Source organism: Chroicocephalus ridibundus, chromosome 1, assembly GCF_963924245.1.
Source record: "Chroicocephalus ridibundus chromosome 1, bChrRid1.1, whole genome shotgun sequence".
NCBI lineage: Eukaryota > Metazoa > Chordata > Aves > Charadriiformes > Laridae > Chroicocephalus > Chroicocephalus ridibundus.
This window is the reverse complement of record NC_086284.1, coordinates 15176328-15196202: the sequence shown is the minus strand read 5'-3', so window position 1 is coordinate 15196202 and position 19875 is coordinate 15176328. Positions and strand designations below refer to the sequence as shown.

Here is a 19875-nt window from a genome sequence, read left to right as displayed (position 1 = left end):
TTGAGTGATCGAACCCTGACCCTTTCCCTTCAGAAAACAAAACAGGCGTAATGCTCAGGCAGCAGTGCCCCGTATAAGGCAGAGTTCATATGAAATAGCAAGACGGAGAGGCTTGTGATGGACACTGCTCATCCCACTGGACAAACACAGACCGGTCCCTTGCGAGCATAAATTGACACATAATTGGTAACAGCTCGGTGCAAGGAGGGAGAAAGGGCTTCATCCCTGTAGGCTGCCACGTCCTTCCCACGCCCTCGCCCTCCACATCCCTAACTCACAGGGGATGTGAAACCAGGACCTTTCCTGCAGCCTCAGTGAAGTCCCCCGAGAGTCCCCTGCACCTTTGCAGCCTCATTCGCTCCCATGACTGTTTTAAGCTGGGGACATCTACTGACCAAGGTGTTGTCCGCATTCGGAGGCCAGTGCTTGCAAGGTTTTGGGGTGATGTGGCAAGCCAGCAGTTGTTACTTCTTCAGAAATGCATAGTGCCCTTTTTGGTGGGCACTTCAGCAGAGCAGATGTCATGAGACGAGGAGTCCTCCAGCCCACGTCGAGGGAGGGAGCGCTTGGTTAAGGGATGTGTCTGGAGGTGGTGGTGCTCTCCCTGGCTCTGCTGCTGACGTGCCCCTTGTCACCGGGCAAATCACTTCCCAGCTCCCCGGTGTCTGCTAGCAGCTAGTTCAAACGCAGAAGAGAAGCAGCACAGTGCAGTGAGACACCTGTGTTCTTAATCGTGTCAGAAGGCCTCCTCTAGGTGCTCTGGAAATGCAAAGACATTTTAAACAGCTCCCTCTGCTTTAAAATGTCAAGCAAAAGCAAAATTAACTCAGAAAGGCATATTAACCACATAAAGCATATAGACACGCAGAGGATATATTATTCGTTATCTCTTCAGGCTTTCTGTCAGCAGCACATATGAAAGCAAAACATGCTGCCAAGTCATGTATTCTGATGACCTGGGGAGTTCCCCGTTTCCCAGGAAGATGAATCTGGGGGCACGAGAATGATTTCTAAAAAACACACTGACAGCGAAGATGATGATGGTAAACGGAAGTGCAGCTTACCGGGTTTTTTTTTGCAAAGGAAAGTACAGTGACTCATGTGTCAGAAGGAACACGCTAACCAGAGACAGTCTGTGCTTTTTGCAAGTGACCACCCAAATCTCCCACCCCGAGGACACCTAATGACAATTAGTTGTTCTTAAAGGCACAAGGTCTGCAGACATGTACAAATAGGCACCAACACGACTGCCCTTTTGAAATGAAAACATTAACCTGTGATTCAAAAGCTCTCCTGGAAACTCAACTTGAGATACGAGATGAGATTTTCAGTGTCAGGAAGAGAAATCGCAAGCTTTCTTTTTAAGCGGTAAACTCAGTGACCCTCTGATGCAATAGAAAGGTAGGTGGGTACGGAGGAAATATATATTTGTCAGTTGAGTTTTTCCCAAGCAACTCACTGGTATTGACTCCAGAGTAAAGGTGTTCACACCTGGAGTTACCTGGGAAAAGCTCTTGCCTATAGATAAGCCTGAAGTTGAGGGGAACAGGGGCCACAACAGAGTATTAGGTGTCCACAGGCGTCTGTACACGGAACAGCATGATACAAATAAAGTGATCTGAAGACCTTATAAATCATCCTTCCTCACTTGACTGGAAAATTACGGTCCTCAGTGTTCTCTCAGCCCATCACAGTCTCACAAGGTGGCACGGTTTGTACAAGCCCTGTTTTCTCGCTGGTGAACACCGGTGGTATTTGTCAGATGACATTGTCCTGTTGCCTCCGAGGCCAGTGCACTTCTGCCGGGGTAGGAATTTGTGTGTACAACCGTGGCAGATAAGTATACGTCAGGTGGACAGGGCCATGAACCTGTTTTCCTTGGGTAGGCCCACAGGGCTTGTGCACAGAGGAAAGTATCGCTGTAAATATTCAAGGAAAGGAAATAAAGAGTTACAATTCTCAGAGCAGTGTTGCATGGACTGGGTGTTTTATAGCAGATGTTTTAGGACATAAACAATTAGGTCTTAATGTATTAATATACTTCTCTGGAATATAATCCAGCAGTACATTATGGCCCAGACCCTTGGCTGACATAACCTGACATGGCTCCAGTGGCTTCATTTTCAGTTTTGAACAAGTTATCTTCTAACATCTTTAATTATACGCATCTCTGGCCTGTATAAACCTAAGTGACATCGGGATGACTGGATCTCTTGTGTGCCATTAGAATGTCTTCTAGGACCTTTGGACTCTACGGCAGTCACAAATGGTCTTTTGGATCATATACCAGAATCATGAGAGTGAAATCCTGCAGCACTGGATAGGTAGAAGGGCAGATTTCATGACTGCATTAGTCTCTGCTGTCTGAAAATACTTTAGATCTGTCTGGCACAGTTAGATGGGAGCAAATCTGCAGCAAGTATGTCCTAGGCTTTGCCAGCTGCGGCTCTGGCCACCTCCCTCCACTCACACCCATGAGGGAAAGGGGGCCTGTGGAGGCAGTAGTGCCCAAAAAGTGCTGGTGGCTACGAGGACAGGGGTGGTGGTGACAGGGAGGTGTCTGACTTACAAGGTATTTTCCTGCATTTCTGTGTAGTTTCATTGACTGAGAAAGCCCAGAATAGCATTCTGTACTAAGCAATGCTTACTTGCCCATTGACTTGCAAGATCAATCTATCAAATAAACTACAGATTGTTTCTTCGTTGTCATCTAATAATTGGGGGTTTTGTCTCTGCTTCTTTCAGCTCCAAGGCTCCTTGAAGAGAAAGTTGGTGGTAAATCTGTCGCCGGTCAACAACAAGAGGCCCAATGGTGTTTCAGAGAGCTCTTTCCTTGACATTAAGAGGATAAGAGTGGGTGATAATATCTCAGTGGGACAAGGTGGACAACATGTTAACAATTGCCAAAGCCAGTCAATGTCAGGAACTATGTCTGTGGGGCAAGGATCACAAAGAAAGGCCAGCAACCTAGCAAACAATACACATGCTAGTGGGAACGGCATGTTTAATATGGCTTTGAAAGAGGTAAAGAAAGAACCAGGGGAAACGATGTCCTGCAGCAAACACTTAGATAGCCAGACGTCCCATGAGAACATGTTTCCTAACAGATACGGGGAAGACTCGTGGGAACAAATGATGGATCTGGAGCTTCAAGAATTGTTTAATGAACTGACTAACATATCAGTGCCACCAATGAGTGATCTTGAGCTAGAGAATATGATAAATGCCACAATAAAACAAGATGAGCCATTCAACATCGACCTTGGGCAGCAAAGCCAGAGGGGCCCTGTGAGATCCCTGCAGATGGATAAGATGGTGATAAAGAGTGAATATGCACCAGGCATGAATCAGGCGCCTGTGGGCTCCCCACAGATGAGGCCTTCTTCTACAGGTCCAGCCTTCACTATGGCCACCGCTGCCATGTCCACCTCTTCACCCATCCCTTCGGTCCCTCAGAGTCAAACACAGGTATCGCAGGTTTCTTCTGCGTCCAGTCGGCCATTGCCTAACTGGCAGGAGGTCTCTCATGCACAGCAGCTCAAACAGATTGCAGCCAACCGGCAGCAGCATGCCTTGATTCAGCAGCAACAGCAGCAGCAGAACCAGACGGCCAGCTGGTCCACCTTGTCTCCATCAGGACCTTCCCCTGGACCCTTTGTGCAAGAGAAAATCCCCAGTCCTTCTTTTCGCCAGCAGCAGTTCAGCCCACAAAGCTCAGCAATGCTTGGGGTACCAGTGAATGGAAACCAGTCGAAAGGGATGAACAACTACGTTTATAAACCAACCACTCCCCAGAGCAATCCCATGGACATAATCATGCAACAGAAGCCTCAGGACCTCAACAGAAACTTTATCAACAGCGCTCAGCCACCACTAGAGCAGCATCATGGCAACACAAAGCCCTTGTTTCACTTTAACTCAGAGCAAACAAACCAGCAGATGCCTTCAGTTTTGGGTTCCCAAAACAAGCCTGCCCTTCTGCACTACACGCAGCAGGCACAGGGTTCAGCCCCTGTGCAACAGCCACAGCAACAGCAGCAGCAACAGCCGCCGCCGCAGCCTGCTCAGCCTCTCTCCAACCAGTCTCTTCAAAGGCCACCTAACGTACCCCTAGCAATGCAGCAAAAAATGATGCTTCAGAAAATGCAGCAGAGCCAGCAAATCTCAGGTTTGCAGTATCCAGTCTCTCAGCAGCATAGACAGGTAAGGCAAATTCCTCCTTCTTTGTTACAGAATCATTATGTCCTGAGTAATAAAAAGGCTTTTCCAGCCTGGCCTCATTCCTACGGGAGATGTGTACTGGTGGCAGATAATGACCATCTCAGCGCATACTTCAGCAGAGCTGGTGATGGCACATTTAGCACCTATTCAGGTATATCATGGATGCACATTTTTAAGAATTTCAAGAAAGACATATTCATAACACTTTGTTCTTAACGCAATGGAGTGAATATGTCCCTGATATATATTATGTAGATACTTGTCAGGAAGGTGAGACAGTAGGGTGGATGCAAGCTTATTTTGGACCCCTACGTTTTCTGGCTTACAAAAATTAAAGCTCTTTTGAATGGCAAAATTTTAATGAATTCCTATGTTATCTTAGGTAACGTATTTTACAACGTTAATTTTTAGGCCATTGTTTTCCTCAGAGAGGGAGGGTTAGAAGATTCTGGTTTTACATACCTTTTGACTGACATGACAAAAATACTGTTTGCACATTTGTTATCTGTTTGGCAAAGGAAAACTAAGACTTGTCTGTGAGCTTTGTAAACACCCATCACACTTCTGGGAATATTCTGTGGATAGAATAAGTGCTTAGACATGAAGGTGAAGGTTGCCGCAGATACGTCTACAGTTACATACCGCATGGCCAGCTCCCACTGTGTTATCATGAGACGGGGCTCTGAGTCGATTGGTCGTTGTAGCTCAGTTGTGCTGTGCCAGGTTACTGTGCGCCAGGATCCCAAGTTTCAGGCCTGCCAATCAAAGTTGGAATTTGTAACCTGACTGTACCCCAGAAACTGGAAACCAGGTGCAAAACAAAAAAAACATATTTGACCTTGGGAGGTTTAAGCCACTCCGGGGAGTTTTGGTGGAACTTAGGTTCAACACATTTGAGGGTGTGGAATGGCAATATAGGTGTGGAGATCGTGTGTGGATATGAAAAACAGCTATAAGGTACTACTGACAAGTGGAAACCTAAGTCTTCCATGAAGTCCCAGAGAAGCAGCATTGCGAATGAGTCATTCAGAGCTGGAGCTTCTTCGCCAAACTGTTTGTTGAACAGTCTGACGCTTTTAAAAAAAGTAAAGTAAATGTACTTGTATGCATGGACAACTTTCTCCTTTTAACTCTTTTAAATTCCCTGACCAAATAACCATGACTTTCGTCAATGGAAAATCCCTTAGCAGGAGGTACCACGTGAAACATTTAGGCATCTTTGGGTGGGGAGACGTTGCTTTGTTGGAAGATGCTGGAGAACGAGTGGCAGCAGGAAGCAATCCCAGCTTTGTTGCTTTACAGGAGGTCTCTGCTGGCTGTTCCTCTCCTTCTTGGGCCACTGTGTGCTCACTTCTTAGGCGCATTTCCCCATTCTCTTAATAGACTGGCAGGCAAATGAATTTTAACAGTTCCTTCATTCAGCCATGATGAAGCTTCCAGCAATCTGTCAGCACAGGGGAGACAAGCAGGACTTTTGCAAACCCTACTATTTTTCTGAAAAAAATATGCAAGGTCACATTCTGGAAAGGAATAAAAACACTGAGAGCAACCCTGCTTGAGGCAGTGTTAGGTCCTTGCTCTGTGTCCTTCTGGGCTGCTGCTCAGGGAGGCAAGCCAACAAGATGGTACTTGGCAACATGGCCATAGTGGTACTTGCAAGATTTATCGTAAGTGTAGTGGGATCTCCCACCTGTGCAGCCACAAGATCTTTTGACTTAGGGAATTTGTCCTAAGTGAACTTTGCCGAGTACCAAGCTTTAGATATTACACCAAAGAAGGAGTTTTGCCTATCGTCACAGACTTCTGCAAGTAGCTTCCCAAAGTTTCTTGTCATCTGACCGCTTTCCACAGTTATGTCTGCAGGACGTGGCTACCTCACCCACAGCACAGCTGGGAAGCTTAGAAGCTTTGTAGACATAGATTGCGGGGCTTTTGTAGTAAGAATATTGTTTTTCTAAGCTCTAGAGAGATAACTGTATTTTTTTAGAGATCCTTAGCAGTTGTTCCAAAGTTCTGCTGAAGTTCAGAAAATCAGGTAGGTCTCTCTGAGTAGAGTATTCTGTAGCTGCTGGAACGACATTTAGAAATAGAATTGGTCCATAAATGGCAGAGTTTTTGAAAGGTTTGAACATTACTGTTCACCTGGCAATATTTATGAGTTCTGTGGACTCCTTTAGCACCTGCCTGCACAGCTGCAAGAGCCCACCAACCCCTTGGTCAGGGCTTGCTTGCCCCATAGGTCCTGTCTGAAGGAGGAGACACCACTAGTATCTTCCAATAAAGACAACAAAGGTCAAAGCCACCTCGTGGCTCAGCTCCACTGATTTTCGCAATGGGGACATCACCTTATTTAGGCCACACAGTCTTCCTTCCTGGAGGATCATCTCCCACCTCTGAGGATTCCTACACATCATTAACAGTAATGGATGATTAATTACTAGCATTTACTAATTAGCTTCACAATTAATATTTATTTTATTCATGCCCTATTTCTACATGAGGAATCAAGGTTGATTCTGTTGGCATCATCCAACTCCTCAGATCATTATAATGGTGGACTATAAGGACCACCTCAGTACTGGCTGTGATGCTTTGTAGCTGGAAATGTGAGTGCACATTCATAAAGAGCTGCTGTGACATCAGATAACACTGACTGGAACACCATAAATCCGTATTTTTAGCTGAACCGGCTCACCCTCTGGATTTTTACTCCGCAAGCTTTAAGATCCAAAAAAAGCATTTGAACTTGACTTTATCAGTCCAAGCTTGCTAACTGGCAATGTAAGGCTTATAATTTCTCTGCTTGTCACATTCACTTTGTGTCAAAATGGAGTGAACTTGTAGTGGGATTTGCTAATTAGATGTCTTTTGCCTCCAGGGAAAAGTCATAAAAATGAGATGGAAATCGTCTTGGTTTCCTGGAAGGTTGATCTGAATGAAGGTTTTGTTTTGTGTCTCTGTTTTACTTTCCGTTGTTGTGGGAAAGATTCACCTTTCCATTGTCTATCAGGATGCAACATATGCACAGTCATGAAAAAACTCTTAGAAATTCAACACTGTCTTTGTTTAGGGAATAATCAGAAGCTCCAGACTCTGCACAGGTTTAATCAGGTTTGCAATACTTACACAGAACCTGGGCTTAAGCGGGGAAAATCTGTAACTGGGCTTGGGTAGAAGTTTGAAGTCTAACTTTCTCCTTGTGAAGAAACGTTGTCCAGTCAATGAAAGATGCTTCTGACTTAAGGTTTTTCAACAAAAAAAATGACATTTTTAACTAGTCTAAGAATTTCTGCGCGTATTTTTAAAGTTTTTTGATAGGCTATAAGACTTGTTCAATAAGATCCATCAGTCTTCTGTCAAGGAGAAGTCAGAAAAAAAAGAAAAAGAAAAAGCTTGTATGTATTAAATAAAATATTACTCATCCCCTTCTGGTTTTGACCTAAAGCCAAATTAAACTCAGAAGTTTCAAACTGACTTCTCCAAATTTTTTAATTCAAATTCATTTACTCAATGAAGGGGAGAAAAGACGGCTGAGCTCATGAGAACAGGAACCCTAATGGAGCAAGGCCACTCTATCAGCTACGTGTTGGCACGTGCCCTATTTAGTCACGGCTTTGGGGACAAGGATAACACAAGGGATCGCAAGAGCTTCAGCCCGCACTTTACATGAAGAAGCAGTGCTCCTTATCTTTAAGGCTCTGGAAGCGGCAATGGTGTCTATGTAGTTACAACCCACAACAGAGTTTCCCCGTGCAGAGCTCAGGGCCTTGTTAGTCCTTGTTCCTTTATAATTGCTTTGAGGATGGGATCGTTTTCTCTTTTTTCTTTTTTCTCTTTTTTTTTTTTTCAAGAACTCAGGAATGTAGTGTGATTAGTTGCAGTTTGGGGTTTTTTTTTGCCCTTACTTGCCCTAATTGGAGCACGCCTTAGATCATTTTCTTCATCAGATCTTAACAGGCTCCTTTTAAATCCAACTAGACTCCTTTCCTACCGAATACTGAGCAATCCCTTCTCGAGTACCTGCTCCAAGCATGAATGTCCCATACGTGCCTCTTGCCTCATGCTCTCCCACAAGGCTTTGTATTTTGCAGCATGTGGCCAATGGCTTCATGACCCAGGGACATGGCATGGCTGGCTTTGGCTGGGGAGAGACCACTCAGAGGAGCTCCAGGTGCTGAGGTGACTCCCTCTTGCAGGCCCCCTCCATTGCACCAGCCCTTCGAATGCCCAGAAAATCAGTGTTTAACCGATATATATGCACCGCTCTTAAATATCTCCAAGGGATAGACGTGGTATTTCAACTAACCTGGCAGCTCCGCAGAGATGCTGAGACAGATTCTCCTCTCATTTTCTCCAGCGTAAACCCAGGGTAATTTCATTTATTTTCAGGAGAGCATAATTGGACTTACGGCAGTATAGTACGCAGCAGGATATGGCCTTCTACCTTTTTTTTTAAAGCACGGGCACCATACGGATTTAATAAGAAGTGTATGTTAAACTGTCAGATTGTTAGAGTGCTGTGTGAGGAAGAAGCACCAGGAGCAAAAGATCTAATGGCTTTTTTGAAAGTGCAGATAGAAAAACTCTTGTTATCGTTCACTGCTGAGTGATAACTTACGCTTCTAATTTAGCCTCCAAAATTTCTCAAAGAAAATGCGGCTTCTTTGGATGATTCATATCAAAACAGTATTTTCCTAGACCTTTGTGTTCACCACTAAAGAAGAAAAGAAAAGCACATTCTGGTGAGGCAGCCTCTCTGTTTTCAAGTGTGAAGGAATTATTTTGCAAATATTTGTGAAATGAAGAGAGAAAATCTAGAGTGGCTTGTGGTAATTGGTACAAACCAGGACTTAAATTTGACTTAGATCATAAATAACAACGATTCCAGGCCTTTGGAATCTGCAATAATAGAAACTGTTCCATAGTGTAAGAAAATAACAATGTGACCTTTCTTTCAATGCCCGCTATAAAAATAATATTTGGATGACAGCTTTTCTTGATAGCTCCATTTTGGTCGCATTCCTTCATGCAAGGGCTTCTGAATTAAATATTCTGGATAAAAACTTGAGTGTGTCCCAATAAACACCATTGACGGCAGGGTCATAGCTGATTTATGAACATGAAACCAGAGAGATAATGTCCTAAGTTTCTGTATTGTCATGGTGGACAGTTGTCTTGGTAGTATCTTGTATCATTCACGCTTAGTTTGCTGAATGAAATATATAGACAATCACACTGTGGATGGTCAGTCCCTGCGGACATTGTTATTCAAAGGCTCAGAGACACTGCCAGTTCCATAAGGTTTCTTGAACTCTTTGCATAAAGTATTTACACTGGTAGAATAGCAGACTATTAGCCACTTAGGCCAAATGCTTCTGGGTTTGGGGATTTGGGATGTAGCTGAGATAGTCCCTGTTGTCTCATTTGGACTGCTTTTTGAAGGTACATCCATGAAGATACCAATAAAAATCATCATTGCACTTGCCTGGATGAGTTCTTTGCTTAGTATCAATACACTTGAAGTCTTATTTATTATTTATTAGCATTGTGAAAGTGCCTGGGTGGTCCATTGATGAGGCAAAATGTCATTCTGTGAAGAACTGTATAAACTTGGATTAAAAATGGCCTCTGCCTCCTCTGTAAGAATCAAGGAAAAGATGAGTTTTATAGAAAGAATTTGAAGGATATCAGCTTCTACCCATCTGCACGTCCAGAGATGTTGATTTGAGGACTGCGGTGATCCAGGAGGCACTTCATGAGCCAGTCAGTTACCTTGGCTGTGGGGAAAAAAATGCTGTTGGAGACAGGAGGCACAGTAAGGGTGCCAGTTGCTTCAGTCCTCTGATTTTACTTCCCTGCCACCTTGAAGACATGGACTAGGATGGGGAAGCAGAGGGAAAGCCAAGGTGCCTGGTGCATATGTAGGAGAACATGGTGGTGGCTGCAAGGAAGAAAGGGCAGGCGAGAAGATCTGCAGTGCTGGTGGCTGAGTTTACAGTTTACAGGCCTAGGGTGTTGAGGTAGAGTAGGAAACCATCACCAAAGACAGGACATGAGTTTGTGCTTATTAGATTAACTGGAAAGGAGGTGTAACAGGACAACACTGGGACGAGGAACTGTGAAGACGCAAAGCTGACCAGGAGGAAAGGGGCCAGAGATGTTTCAGGTCTGGTTCTCTGCTACTAAGCAAGTTAGTCTGTCTTGACCCTGTGATCTTGTCAATACGGGCGGGATATCCATAAGGACTTCTTACCTGGTTGAAGTGAGGATTTCTGCTATTGCTGCGTGTGCATCTGAGGCCAGAGTCAAGCCCTGAGTCAACTTCCTGCAGGGATTTTGGAAAGGCAGCCTGGAAAAACAATATAATTCCACAGCCATTTGGAGCTGGCATGGTGAAAAACCCTTTCCTGTAAGTTTTTGCTTGTTTGTAGGCAATTTATGAATACCTCAAGAAGTCAAGGAACAAAAAAATTTTAACAAGCCCCAGCTCCCATTTCACTCCCCAAAGTCTTCCTATTATTTTAATTCCCTGAAGTTCTCAAGAGCAAGTCCCAGTAATTTGTCTCTCTAAGGGTTCAAAATGAAGGAATATTTTAATGGCAAATATTTGTTCCTCCACTCATCCGCTTTTACTGCTGGTGGGTTTATGATGGAGACCTGCCCCAGGCCACAGATGACTGTCATTAAGACAGCAACAGACATAGTAATATTCCTTTAATGTGAGTTTTCACGGGTGAATTTACCATTTGTATGTGATGGTGATCCAGAAAATCAGCCAGATGCTCCAATAGAACTAATCCAGAACCATCTGCCTGCTTCATTTGCTGCATGCCTGTTTCTGGTAATGTACACACATGGTGTAAGAGACGGCTTTTGCCCTGAAGAATTTATAATCTAAATATGCAAGCCAGCCAAACCTTGAGAGGAAGGAAATGTTACTGTATATTTTATATATTATTATATATTTTGGGCAAGAGAGAAGGCAGGTCTCATCCAAAGCTATTACTATCAATCCACTGGAGTCGTGGACGTAAGTAACACATTACCATTGCAGAGAAATCCTCTGGCAGAGTCTGGAGTTGAATTAGACCCAGTGTCAGTCTCAGAGACACCACCCTTATGTCCCAGAAGAGTGTCTGAACCTGTCACTCCCCCCGACAGCTCATCTTGACCTGACTGCCCTCTGCCCTTGGTCTGTCTTCTCTATAGACCCAACATCCACAGCTCCGAGCCTTCACAGCCTGCACAGGTCCCCAGAGGAGACCTCTAGAGCACTTAAAACAGCATTTGGTGCCTCGTTTTCTCTCTGTATCTCTAGATTGATGGCAAACAGCCCATCGAGGTGCACCCAGCAGCTTGCCAACTTTCCAAGGGGCCTTTGAGACACCTGTGTATGGGTGGACATGCCCCGGCTATGCCTGAGACTCTGTTTGCCACCTTGTCTGTGGGAAAGGAGTGGGGTCTTGAGAGTAGCCTCACACCACATTGAACAGGCCAGCTGTGTTGATTTCATGTCATCTCTTCACAAAGCGTCCTCACTTCTCTGTCCTCTCTGACAATGCTCTTGCCGTCAAGCCCCAGCTGGAATTTGGAGAGGGGCTGTGCCCAAGGGGATGGTCCCTCTGAAAAGCCAAGAGCCTTTCAGAGTCTTTTAATAAGTAATCCTTATCCTTGACGTAGCCGTGGAAATATAAGTTGAGCGATTTTCCAATTTCATAGGAAAAGGTGAGGATTTATGTGAGGTCCACATCATATCGTGAATGAGTAGAAAGCACAGAAGTCAGGTAAAAGGGGGAATAATCATCCCTCTTCTTCATACCAGTTTTCTGTATTTAGTGTTAACCCTCTAAACCTCCTCTGCAACCGGGGAAGAAGACACAGCTCAGAGTACCTAAACCAGACACAACGTGGGGCATAACCTCGCTGCAGGAGAGTCTCGGCATCCATGAGAGTCCAACAACATCCAGCTGTGCTGCTCTGCCTGCAAGACACACGCAGACTGAAACTACAGGGCCTTGAATTGCATGCAAATGTGGCAAAGGAAAGGGAGGACAAGGTGCTTTGGACACTCTCAGGCGAGGTTTCACAGGCTGGCAGAGCTGATTTAAAGTGTAGGAGCTTCAGAAAAGGGCAAGGGGTCCCCCCCCCACCCCAGGCCCATGCCCACTCCTTCCTCTGGCACCAGCTCTGACACTTGTCTGAGCTCTCACAAAACTTGCAGAAAACAATCCTTTTCCTCTCTGTGCTGGTTTTCTGCTCTTTTAGTGACTTCCTCCAGCTTGTGGGGTCAGACAAAGCCAACACTGGCACAAGGGAAGTGGCAGGAGCACATAGCTGGAGGAAAGACGTGGAGATGGGATCGCTCCTGCCAGCAGCAGCAAGTTGTTAAACTCAATTCAGGTGGCTGGTGCTGGAGAGCCTCAGCTACTGGGGTGGCTGGAGAGGGAGTGGAAGGTGGACAACTGACTGCAAGAGGGAGCCTGTGTGTGTGAGGACACGAACTGAGGGCAGGAGAGAGTCAGGGAGCAGAAAGGTTACTGCAAGGGAAGGGAACAGCCAGGTGGGACTGGATCCAGAGTAGGACAAATGTGATGGGGTGGACAGAGATGGGGGAGGAGGTGGTGAAGGAGTGAAGTGCAGGGTCTGAGGGTAGGAAGAAGCCTGGAAGGCAGTAATGCAGAGTGCAGACCGGGTTTGGGTGAGGGAGTACGATTGGCGGCTCAGGAGGAGGAAGGCGAGAGTGAGTCTGGGTGCGGGCAGAGAAGGGCAGGGGATCCGAGGGTGGGAGATAGCGTGAGTGGAAAAGGAGCAGAACAGGAGCACGGGGGACAAGCACCTATGGTCTTTGCAAACGGGAGTGTGGAAGATTAAAACTAGCTTAAAAACTAACTGTTTCTGTATCCTATGCCAGGAATAAGTGAAGGGGCATAAGGGGCTTGTTGTCCAGTAGTTCCCAAAGCGTCTGCAGGAATTCTTCAGGACAGGGCAGGAAATGCAGCTTTCCAGACCTGCCTTACTCTGAGCCCTTCAAATTGCCAGCTGAAAGGACATACTACATGTTTCAGTCTGTGTTATTCATCCTGACAGTCTCCGTCAGTCAGGGAGACAGAATAAGCAGCATATTTGTCCCACTGGAAAAAAATGAATACATCCTGTTCTCTGTTTTTTTTCCTTCAGGGGACCCTACAGCTCTTCTGCCATCCCTGGCTGCAAGTGTAGCCATTGAATAGCCAACGTGTGTAGAATAGAGTGGAATAGAATAGAATAGAATAGAATAGAATAGAATAGAATAGAATAGAATAGAATAGAAGAATAGACTATTTCAGTTGGAAGGGACCTACAACAATTGTCCAGTCCAACTGCCTGACCAATTCAGGGCTGACGAAGTTAAAGCACATTATTGAGGGCATTGTCCAAACGCCTCTTAAACACTGACAGCCTTGGGGCATTGACCATCTCTCTAGGAAGCCTGTTTCAGGGCTTGAAATTTCTTCCTGCCTTGCAGAAGAGGCACATGAGGAAGAATGATGGAGATTGAATGGTTCTCTCGGGCCTTCATAAGAAGCTTTGTGGTACGCCTTTGTTGAAAAGTTCCCCCTGGTTGACTGATACCAAAAAACTTACAATGACCAAAGTGTGAAAATGAAGATGGTATTTGTGTGGAACCAGTTTGTTCTGTAACCTGTAAGAAGGAGAGAGACTCTGCGGGCTTTCCGTAATTCTGTGAAGATGGGTTAGATGTACTCCCACAGCCTTTTCTTTTTCCAGTCCTTTCTATAATTTGCAGTGGTTGCAAGCCGGGCCACAGCCTGGATCCAAGTGTGTGATGTATGACTAAAGGATTTAGTGCTTTGGTTCTGGTTAGAAGAGCATCCAACTTTATCCATTGCAGAACTAGACTTCTCCGAATGGCTGTAAACTGCAATCCCAGCTGAAGCAGGCTTCGCTGGGGTGACTCCAGTCTTGTCTGGTTTCAGCTAGAATGGAAAAAAAAAAGAAAAGAATAGCTTTTTTTTTTTTTTTTCCTACTGGAACTGGCAAAAGACATGGGAAGACATAGGGATTAGCAGAAGTATTGAGAGCTTCACAACCTAAGTGCAAAACAGAGTGGGAGGAGGGAGGGTGGGAATGAGTTCTGGCTATCCATCCTTAATCCAAAGCTGCCTGCTCCTTCCCAGGCTATACTTCACTGTCATACACTTGCAAATTCGCTCCAGGAATGAAAACAGACTAACTTTAAGCTTGTTCCCAAAGCTGCAAATTTGTCCCTGCTGGGTGTTAATTTAACTGCTTCCAGGGCACCAGGATGTCTACTAGTGTTCGCTTTTCTTTCTTTCTTCTTTTTTTTTTCGCACATCTGGTGTTGTGAAAACTTCCAGGGCACCACACAGAAGAGTGATGAACTGACCATTTTTAACCCTTTCTGCAGAACCCCAAGTAAGAACCTGCCTGTCTCTCTCTCTCCAGTGTTTTCTCCCTATAGCGGAGTCCATGGGCCGCGTTATGCGTGGGATCCACAAGCTCTAAAGTGAGTCTTATGAGCATTTCACAGGCTGAAAACTGAGCCTTCCTTCAGCTCCATCATCCTGTTTTTCCTGTGAACAAACCTGGCTAAACAGTAATAACTGGACCTCAAAAATTTCCATCAGGAAGAAACAGGTTTGGGGCAGGGTGTATTTTTTTCCAAAATATTTCTTTTTTCCTTTTGCTTTTATCTGGTGTTGCCACTTCCCAGCAGGGTGGACATTCAGCGCAGTAATTTTGCTCATATTATGGCAAGCTATGGCCTTTTCCTGTTGGTTTTTGATTGTTGCATTTGTTCTTTAATGGCTGCATTAACTGTTTATCTGCTGCATCAACTGAAGCAGAGAAAATTCAAAACAATCTGGGCATCTCATTTCCAGTCATAGCTGTTGTACTTTACCTGTACTTTCTCCACTTTGTTTGCTTTCTGTCAAACGAGTTGTTTGCATGACCAGCTCACTTGTTTCTCTGACATATTCCAACTGGCTTTTTTTTTTGTCTTTGGCCAGGGTTTCCTAAAAAAAGCCAAAGGTATTTGAAACCCAGATTCCTCTTCCGTTTTGGCCGGTTGTGCAATGGCATAAGGAGGGTGCAAAGTCTTCCTTTGCTGTCTTCCTCTCAGCCCTATCATTACTTTTAATCATCGTACTTCCACCCCAGTGACTGTCCCTTCTCAGCCCTGGTTCCTCTTCAACACCGACTCTGGGGAGCTGAAACACCATGGAGAAACATCTCACAGCCCCATGGGCTGCTGAACACAGCAAGAAAGCAGCAGTATCCATCACACTGATGCAGGACACCCAAATGTGCCACAGTCCTTGATCTTGGTGTCTTCTCTTCTTCATGTAGGGTTTTCACTGCTGAGTTTTATTTTTAAAAGAAGTAAATAACTCTCCATCCACAAATTACAGGCCTCTGGTAAACATGAAGTCTACTTCATGGTCTAAGTACAGCTGTGTTGTCAAAATCTTGTTTTGAATTCAAAGTGCTATTAAGGGTGGCCTTTTTCAGAAGCAGCACATCTCTGTGGGCCAAGCTCCGGGGCCCCAGGAAGCGTTGGAGCAGTTCTTCAGAAGGGTTTTCCATAGCCATATATATATATATATATACACTGCATTAAAAAAACAAAAAATCTTCAGATTTTTAGTCCTCCTGAAATGCTTTCTGGAGCATTGGACTCACCACCTGAAAATACTAATGAAATTTGGTTTGTGGAGATACAATCATTCATCTCCCTATTAAGCCTGAGCTTTTTAAAGTCAGGCTTATAGCCAAATTATTTGTGCAGATCTAGAGAATGTCAGTCCAAAAACCATATAGCTTTAACATATCCACCCCTGTTTTTCTTCTGACAAGTTTTCCAACCAGTGCACCTAGTAACCACCTTTGAAATTGGCCATAAGTAAACTTAGGCTGGAAATTAGCAGCACATTCCCAGCAATTGAAGAAATCACTTGGCTTTCCCAGTGACAGTCCGGGTGGCCAAAAACCTAACTGCTTTTAAGATAAAATTTGGAATAAATGTTAGATGATATGTGATAGCAAGGCACTCCGTTTAAAAATGGAATCCCTTTCTACTCCTCTGCTTTCAAAGCAAAATACAAAATACTCCTCTGGCTGTCGCCTCATGTGGGCCTTTCTTTGAAGGAACCAAGTGGGGAACTGTGTAGGCCACTACTAAGCAAGATGGAGTAGATGGCATGGCTGGGGACACCAGATAGACTTACAGACATTTAATTGTAGCATTCACTTAAATATATGGTCTACTGTTGTTATGAGCTCTGAGGATATTTTCCCTCTCTTACTCCCAAAGAATCCAAAGCAAATCGAAAGCTAGTCAGTTGGTGCAGGAATTGTATATACATTTGCACATGAATCATTAATTAAAGTCAAGCTGTGGAAAAAATTAAAAAGGCTAAAAGACCTTTGGACGTTTGTGTGAAGATCACTGCCCTTGATACCAGGGAATATAGAAATGCTTGGACCGTTTGCTCAAACGGGCACAATGTTAATGAATCATTTTAATCACCTTCATTATAGTCTTTCAAAGAGAGGAGCTACCGTGCAAAACCAAGCCTGACAAAAGCAACATAGAAAACCCAGAGGCAATTGTGAAGCTGCTAATCAGATAACTTTGTCTGGATATTTACATTTGAGCCTATGGATCTGGACAACATAGTACGTTACTCCCAGGGCAAGAAGGAAGCGAATGGCTGCTGCGCCGTGTCCTCTCAAATGACGTTTTCAAGGTGCCTCTTGGTCTCCTGCCTCCCCCCCGGTAAATATTGGGGGTAGTCTTTATAATGCCTTTCCCAAATTTTCCTTTCATCGCTGGTCTTTTTGTGGCAACAAAACAGTGCAGGAGCTGGAATTATGCTATAAACTTTAGTGAACAGAAAAGATGTAGAATGCCCGGATTTTGCGTTATTTTAGCCACACGAATGCTACAAGCAAGAACTAAACCAAGTTAAGTTCACGCACAACTATCAGTAGGAACACTGAGATAGCAGTGATAGCAGAAGTAATGAAATTATGTAATATATGCTAATTGTTTTCTACACACTAATTCATCCATAAAGCTTCTGTGAAGTCAGTAACTATTAACTGTTCTGTGAAGGTTAAAAATTGAAGACGGTGAGCGTAACGCTTTTTTTGTAACACAGCTGGGGAAGTTAAAGCATTTACAAATACGCGTGGTGCCTCTAAACAGGTGTCTTGGTACAAAGTGACCGAATCAAGGAGAGGCGAAGGAGATCAGTGCTTGTGAAAAAGGCCATCTATTTAGATGAATCAGTACAGCTTTAGTTTTAGTCTCCAAAATAGGGTCGGCTTCAGAATTAGCATAAACTTTGCAGTTTTTCTAAATTTTTCGAATTAAAATTTTTTGACCAAGCACTCCCCTGTCAAAAATTCAGATAGGCAAATATTCCTGCAAATGTCAATGACTATTTTCAGGAAACTTCCTTTTAAAGATTTAGAGGTTTCAGCAACCAATGCGGTCAGAATTTAATTTCATTAATATTTAAATATATATAGTTTAAACCAGTTTAAAAATTCAGGGGTTTGCGTTCCATGCTGAGGGAGGCTGTAGGTGTCAATACTTGTGTGTGATCAAAATGAGCTCACGTACGCTAGAGTAGCATCTTAAGACTTCAGAAAATGGCAAATAGGTGCAAGGTAAGATCTACGCTTTCAAACGTAGGTCACAGGCGAAATTGATTTCACACCAGGACGTCTGAATTTGCATCTCAACTACTTTATACATATCCGTTTACACAGAAGGCAAATATATTTTCATGTGTGACGATGCAGAGGGCAATGCTGTCCTTACTGAAATAGTAATCAAAATATTGTTCATAATTGCTATATTACATAAACAACAGGGGAAAAAAAGGTACAATCAAATATTTTAAGTTTCAAAATAATGCTTTCAAAGATTAGAAAAGCAGGTTTTTATTCCCCATGCAGACTCCTTCTTGTCCATCAGTTCAGAGTATTACTAAGTCCTGTGAGAAACACAGGACGAGTGCTGCAGGGAACAAGAAGGAGACGAAGTCTGCACTCATCTGAAATGCCCTCACCATGGTTGTTCCAAACGGCAAAGTGAACGGCAGGAGTCACTGTGGTGGAAGTGGGGAGCACACACACACGGAGACACACACATATGTATAGACACACGTACAGGATAATGCCACCGTACCACTGGGTGTTTGCATCCCAAACACCACCTGCAATCTGCACATCCATCTCAGGCAACGTATGGAAGCAGCTTCCCGATAATTAATCTGAGACTTTTCAGGCAACAAGAAGGTATGGAGAGGAGATATAGATAGAGATCATGAATGACATGGGGAAGATGAATAGGGGAGAATTAATCACTGTTTCACCTAGCAGGAAAGTTGTAGACACCTAATGACATTGTCAGGCAGCAAAACAAGCAAGAGCAAGGCGCCTTACCTAGCTAATACCAGGGAACACTTTCTGTAGGCATCTCTGCTGCACAACATTGTGGATACCAACAGTAGGCACGGATTCGAAGTCGAGGTTGGGAAAATTCAGGAGAAATATTTGTCAGGGGCAGCCAAATACCATGATGTAGGTGCATAGTTGCACTCAGAAAAATCCCTAAATGGCAGAAACCAGAAGATACATTGGAGACAGGCTCTGCATCTAGTGGCTGTGTTCCTATAGTCCATCTCTGAACGTCTCCCCTTGGTCCCTCTGACCACTGTCACACACACTTCTGTCTGGTGCCACAGAAATAACTCCGCCTGATCGTGGCAGAAAAGGTTATTAATACAAAGAATGCCAGAAATGGTGCCTGGGAGTTCAGCTTAGCCACGTCACCCCCACTGAAGTTTAGGACCACCTAACCTACCAGCTCCTCACTGCAGCAGTATTTTTGCCCATTGACTCATCTCCAGTTGATCTGGTTCATTTTGGCCCAGCAGCCCCAGGGCTTGTGAAAGTGGATCTACTGTTTGCTTTTCAGCTGTGAGAGCAGGCACAACGATGTGACCGTGAGCCATGCCTCTTGGAAACGTGTTTTTTTAAAGATGGCAGCTTTGGGAGAGCTGAGCATCCCCCAGCAGTTTCTACTGCCATTTGTGCTCCTCCTGTTGCTGCCTTCAAGACGAGTTTAATGACCGCTTTCACAGGGTGGCAGAACTGTCCCGAGGAACGCAAGCAATGGAAGGGAAATGGTGATTTTCAGCCATTTAAAAACTGATCCAAACTGGAATGGCATTTCATGGGGAAGCCAAAAGCAATAGTATCAAGGTACTAGTCTCGCTCACTTCCAAAGGCTTCTTGCAAAAAATGAAGGAAAGTCATTTTCTAAACTAATTATTGCAGGAACCCTTTCAAGCAGAGACTAAAACCCCCGTAATATCAATGCCTGCTTTTCGCATTACGTTCAAAAGACTTCTGCTGATTACTGGGGTGATCTCTGGAAATAGTGGCAGCGATCCTTGTTTACTCCTCCCTGCTATTGCAAGTTCCTAAGCAAAAATTTTGTGTCTGATTCTTATTCAGGCTGAGATGCCCTTTATATCATTACGAGCACAGAAAGGAGCCTTTAATAGAAGAAAAATTTAATTACACATTCAGGCCGCTTTGCTGTAACAGGGA

At 44.3% G+C, this 19875-nt stretch overlaps 1 protein-coding gene across 1 annotated transcript in view; it reads left to right on the top strand.

Annotated features, from left to right (window-relative positions):
- The window catches only part of MAML2 (mastermind like transcriptional coactivator 2), a 222566-nt gene that overhangs the window by 148624 nt on the left and 54067 nt on the right, over positions 1-19875 (top strand). The window contains exon 4 of the mRNA XM_063329733.1: positions 2746-4203. Coding sequence (XP_063185803.1) covers positions 2746-4203 — 1458 coding nt within the window. The remainder of the gene's footprint in view (positions 1-2745; positions 4204-19875) is intronic.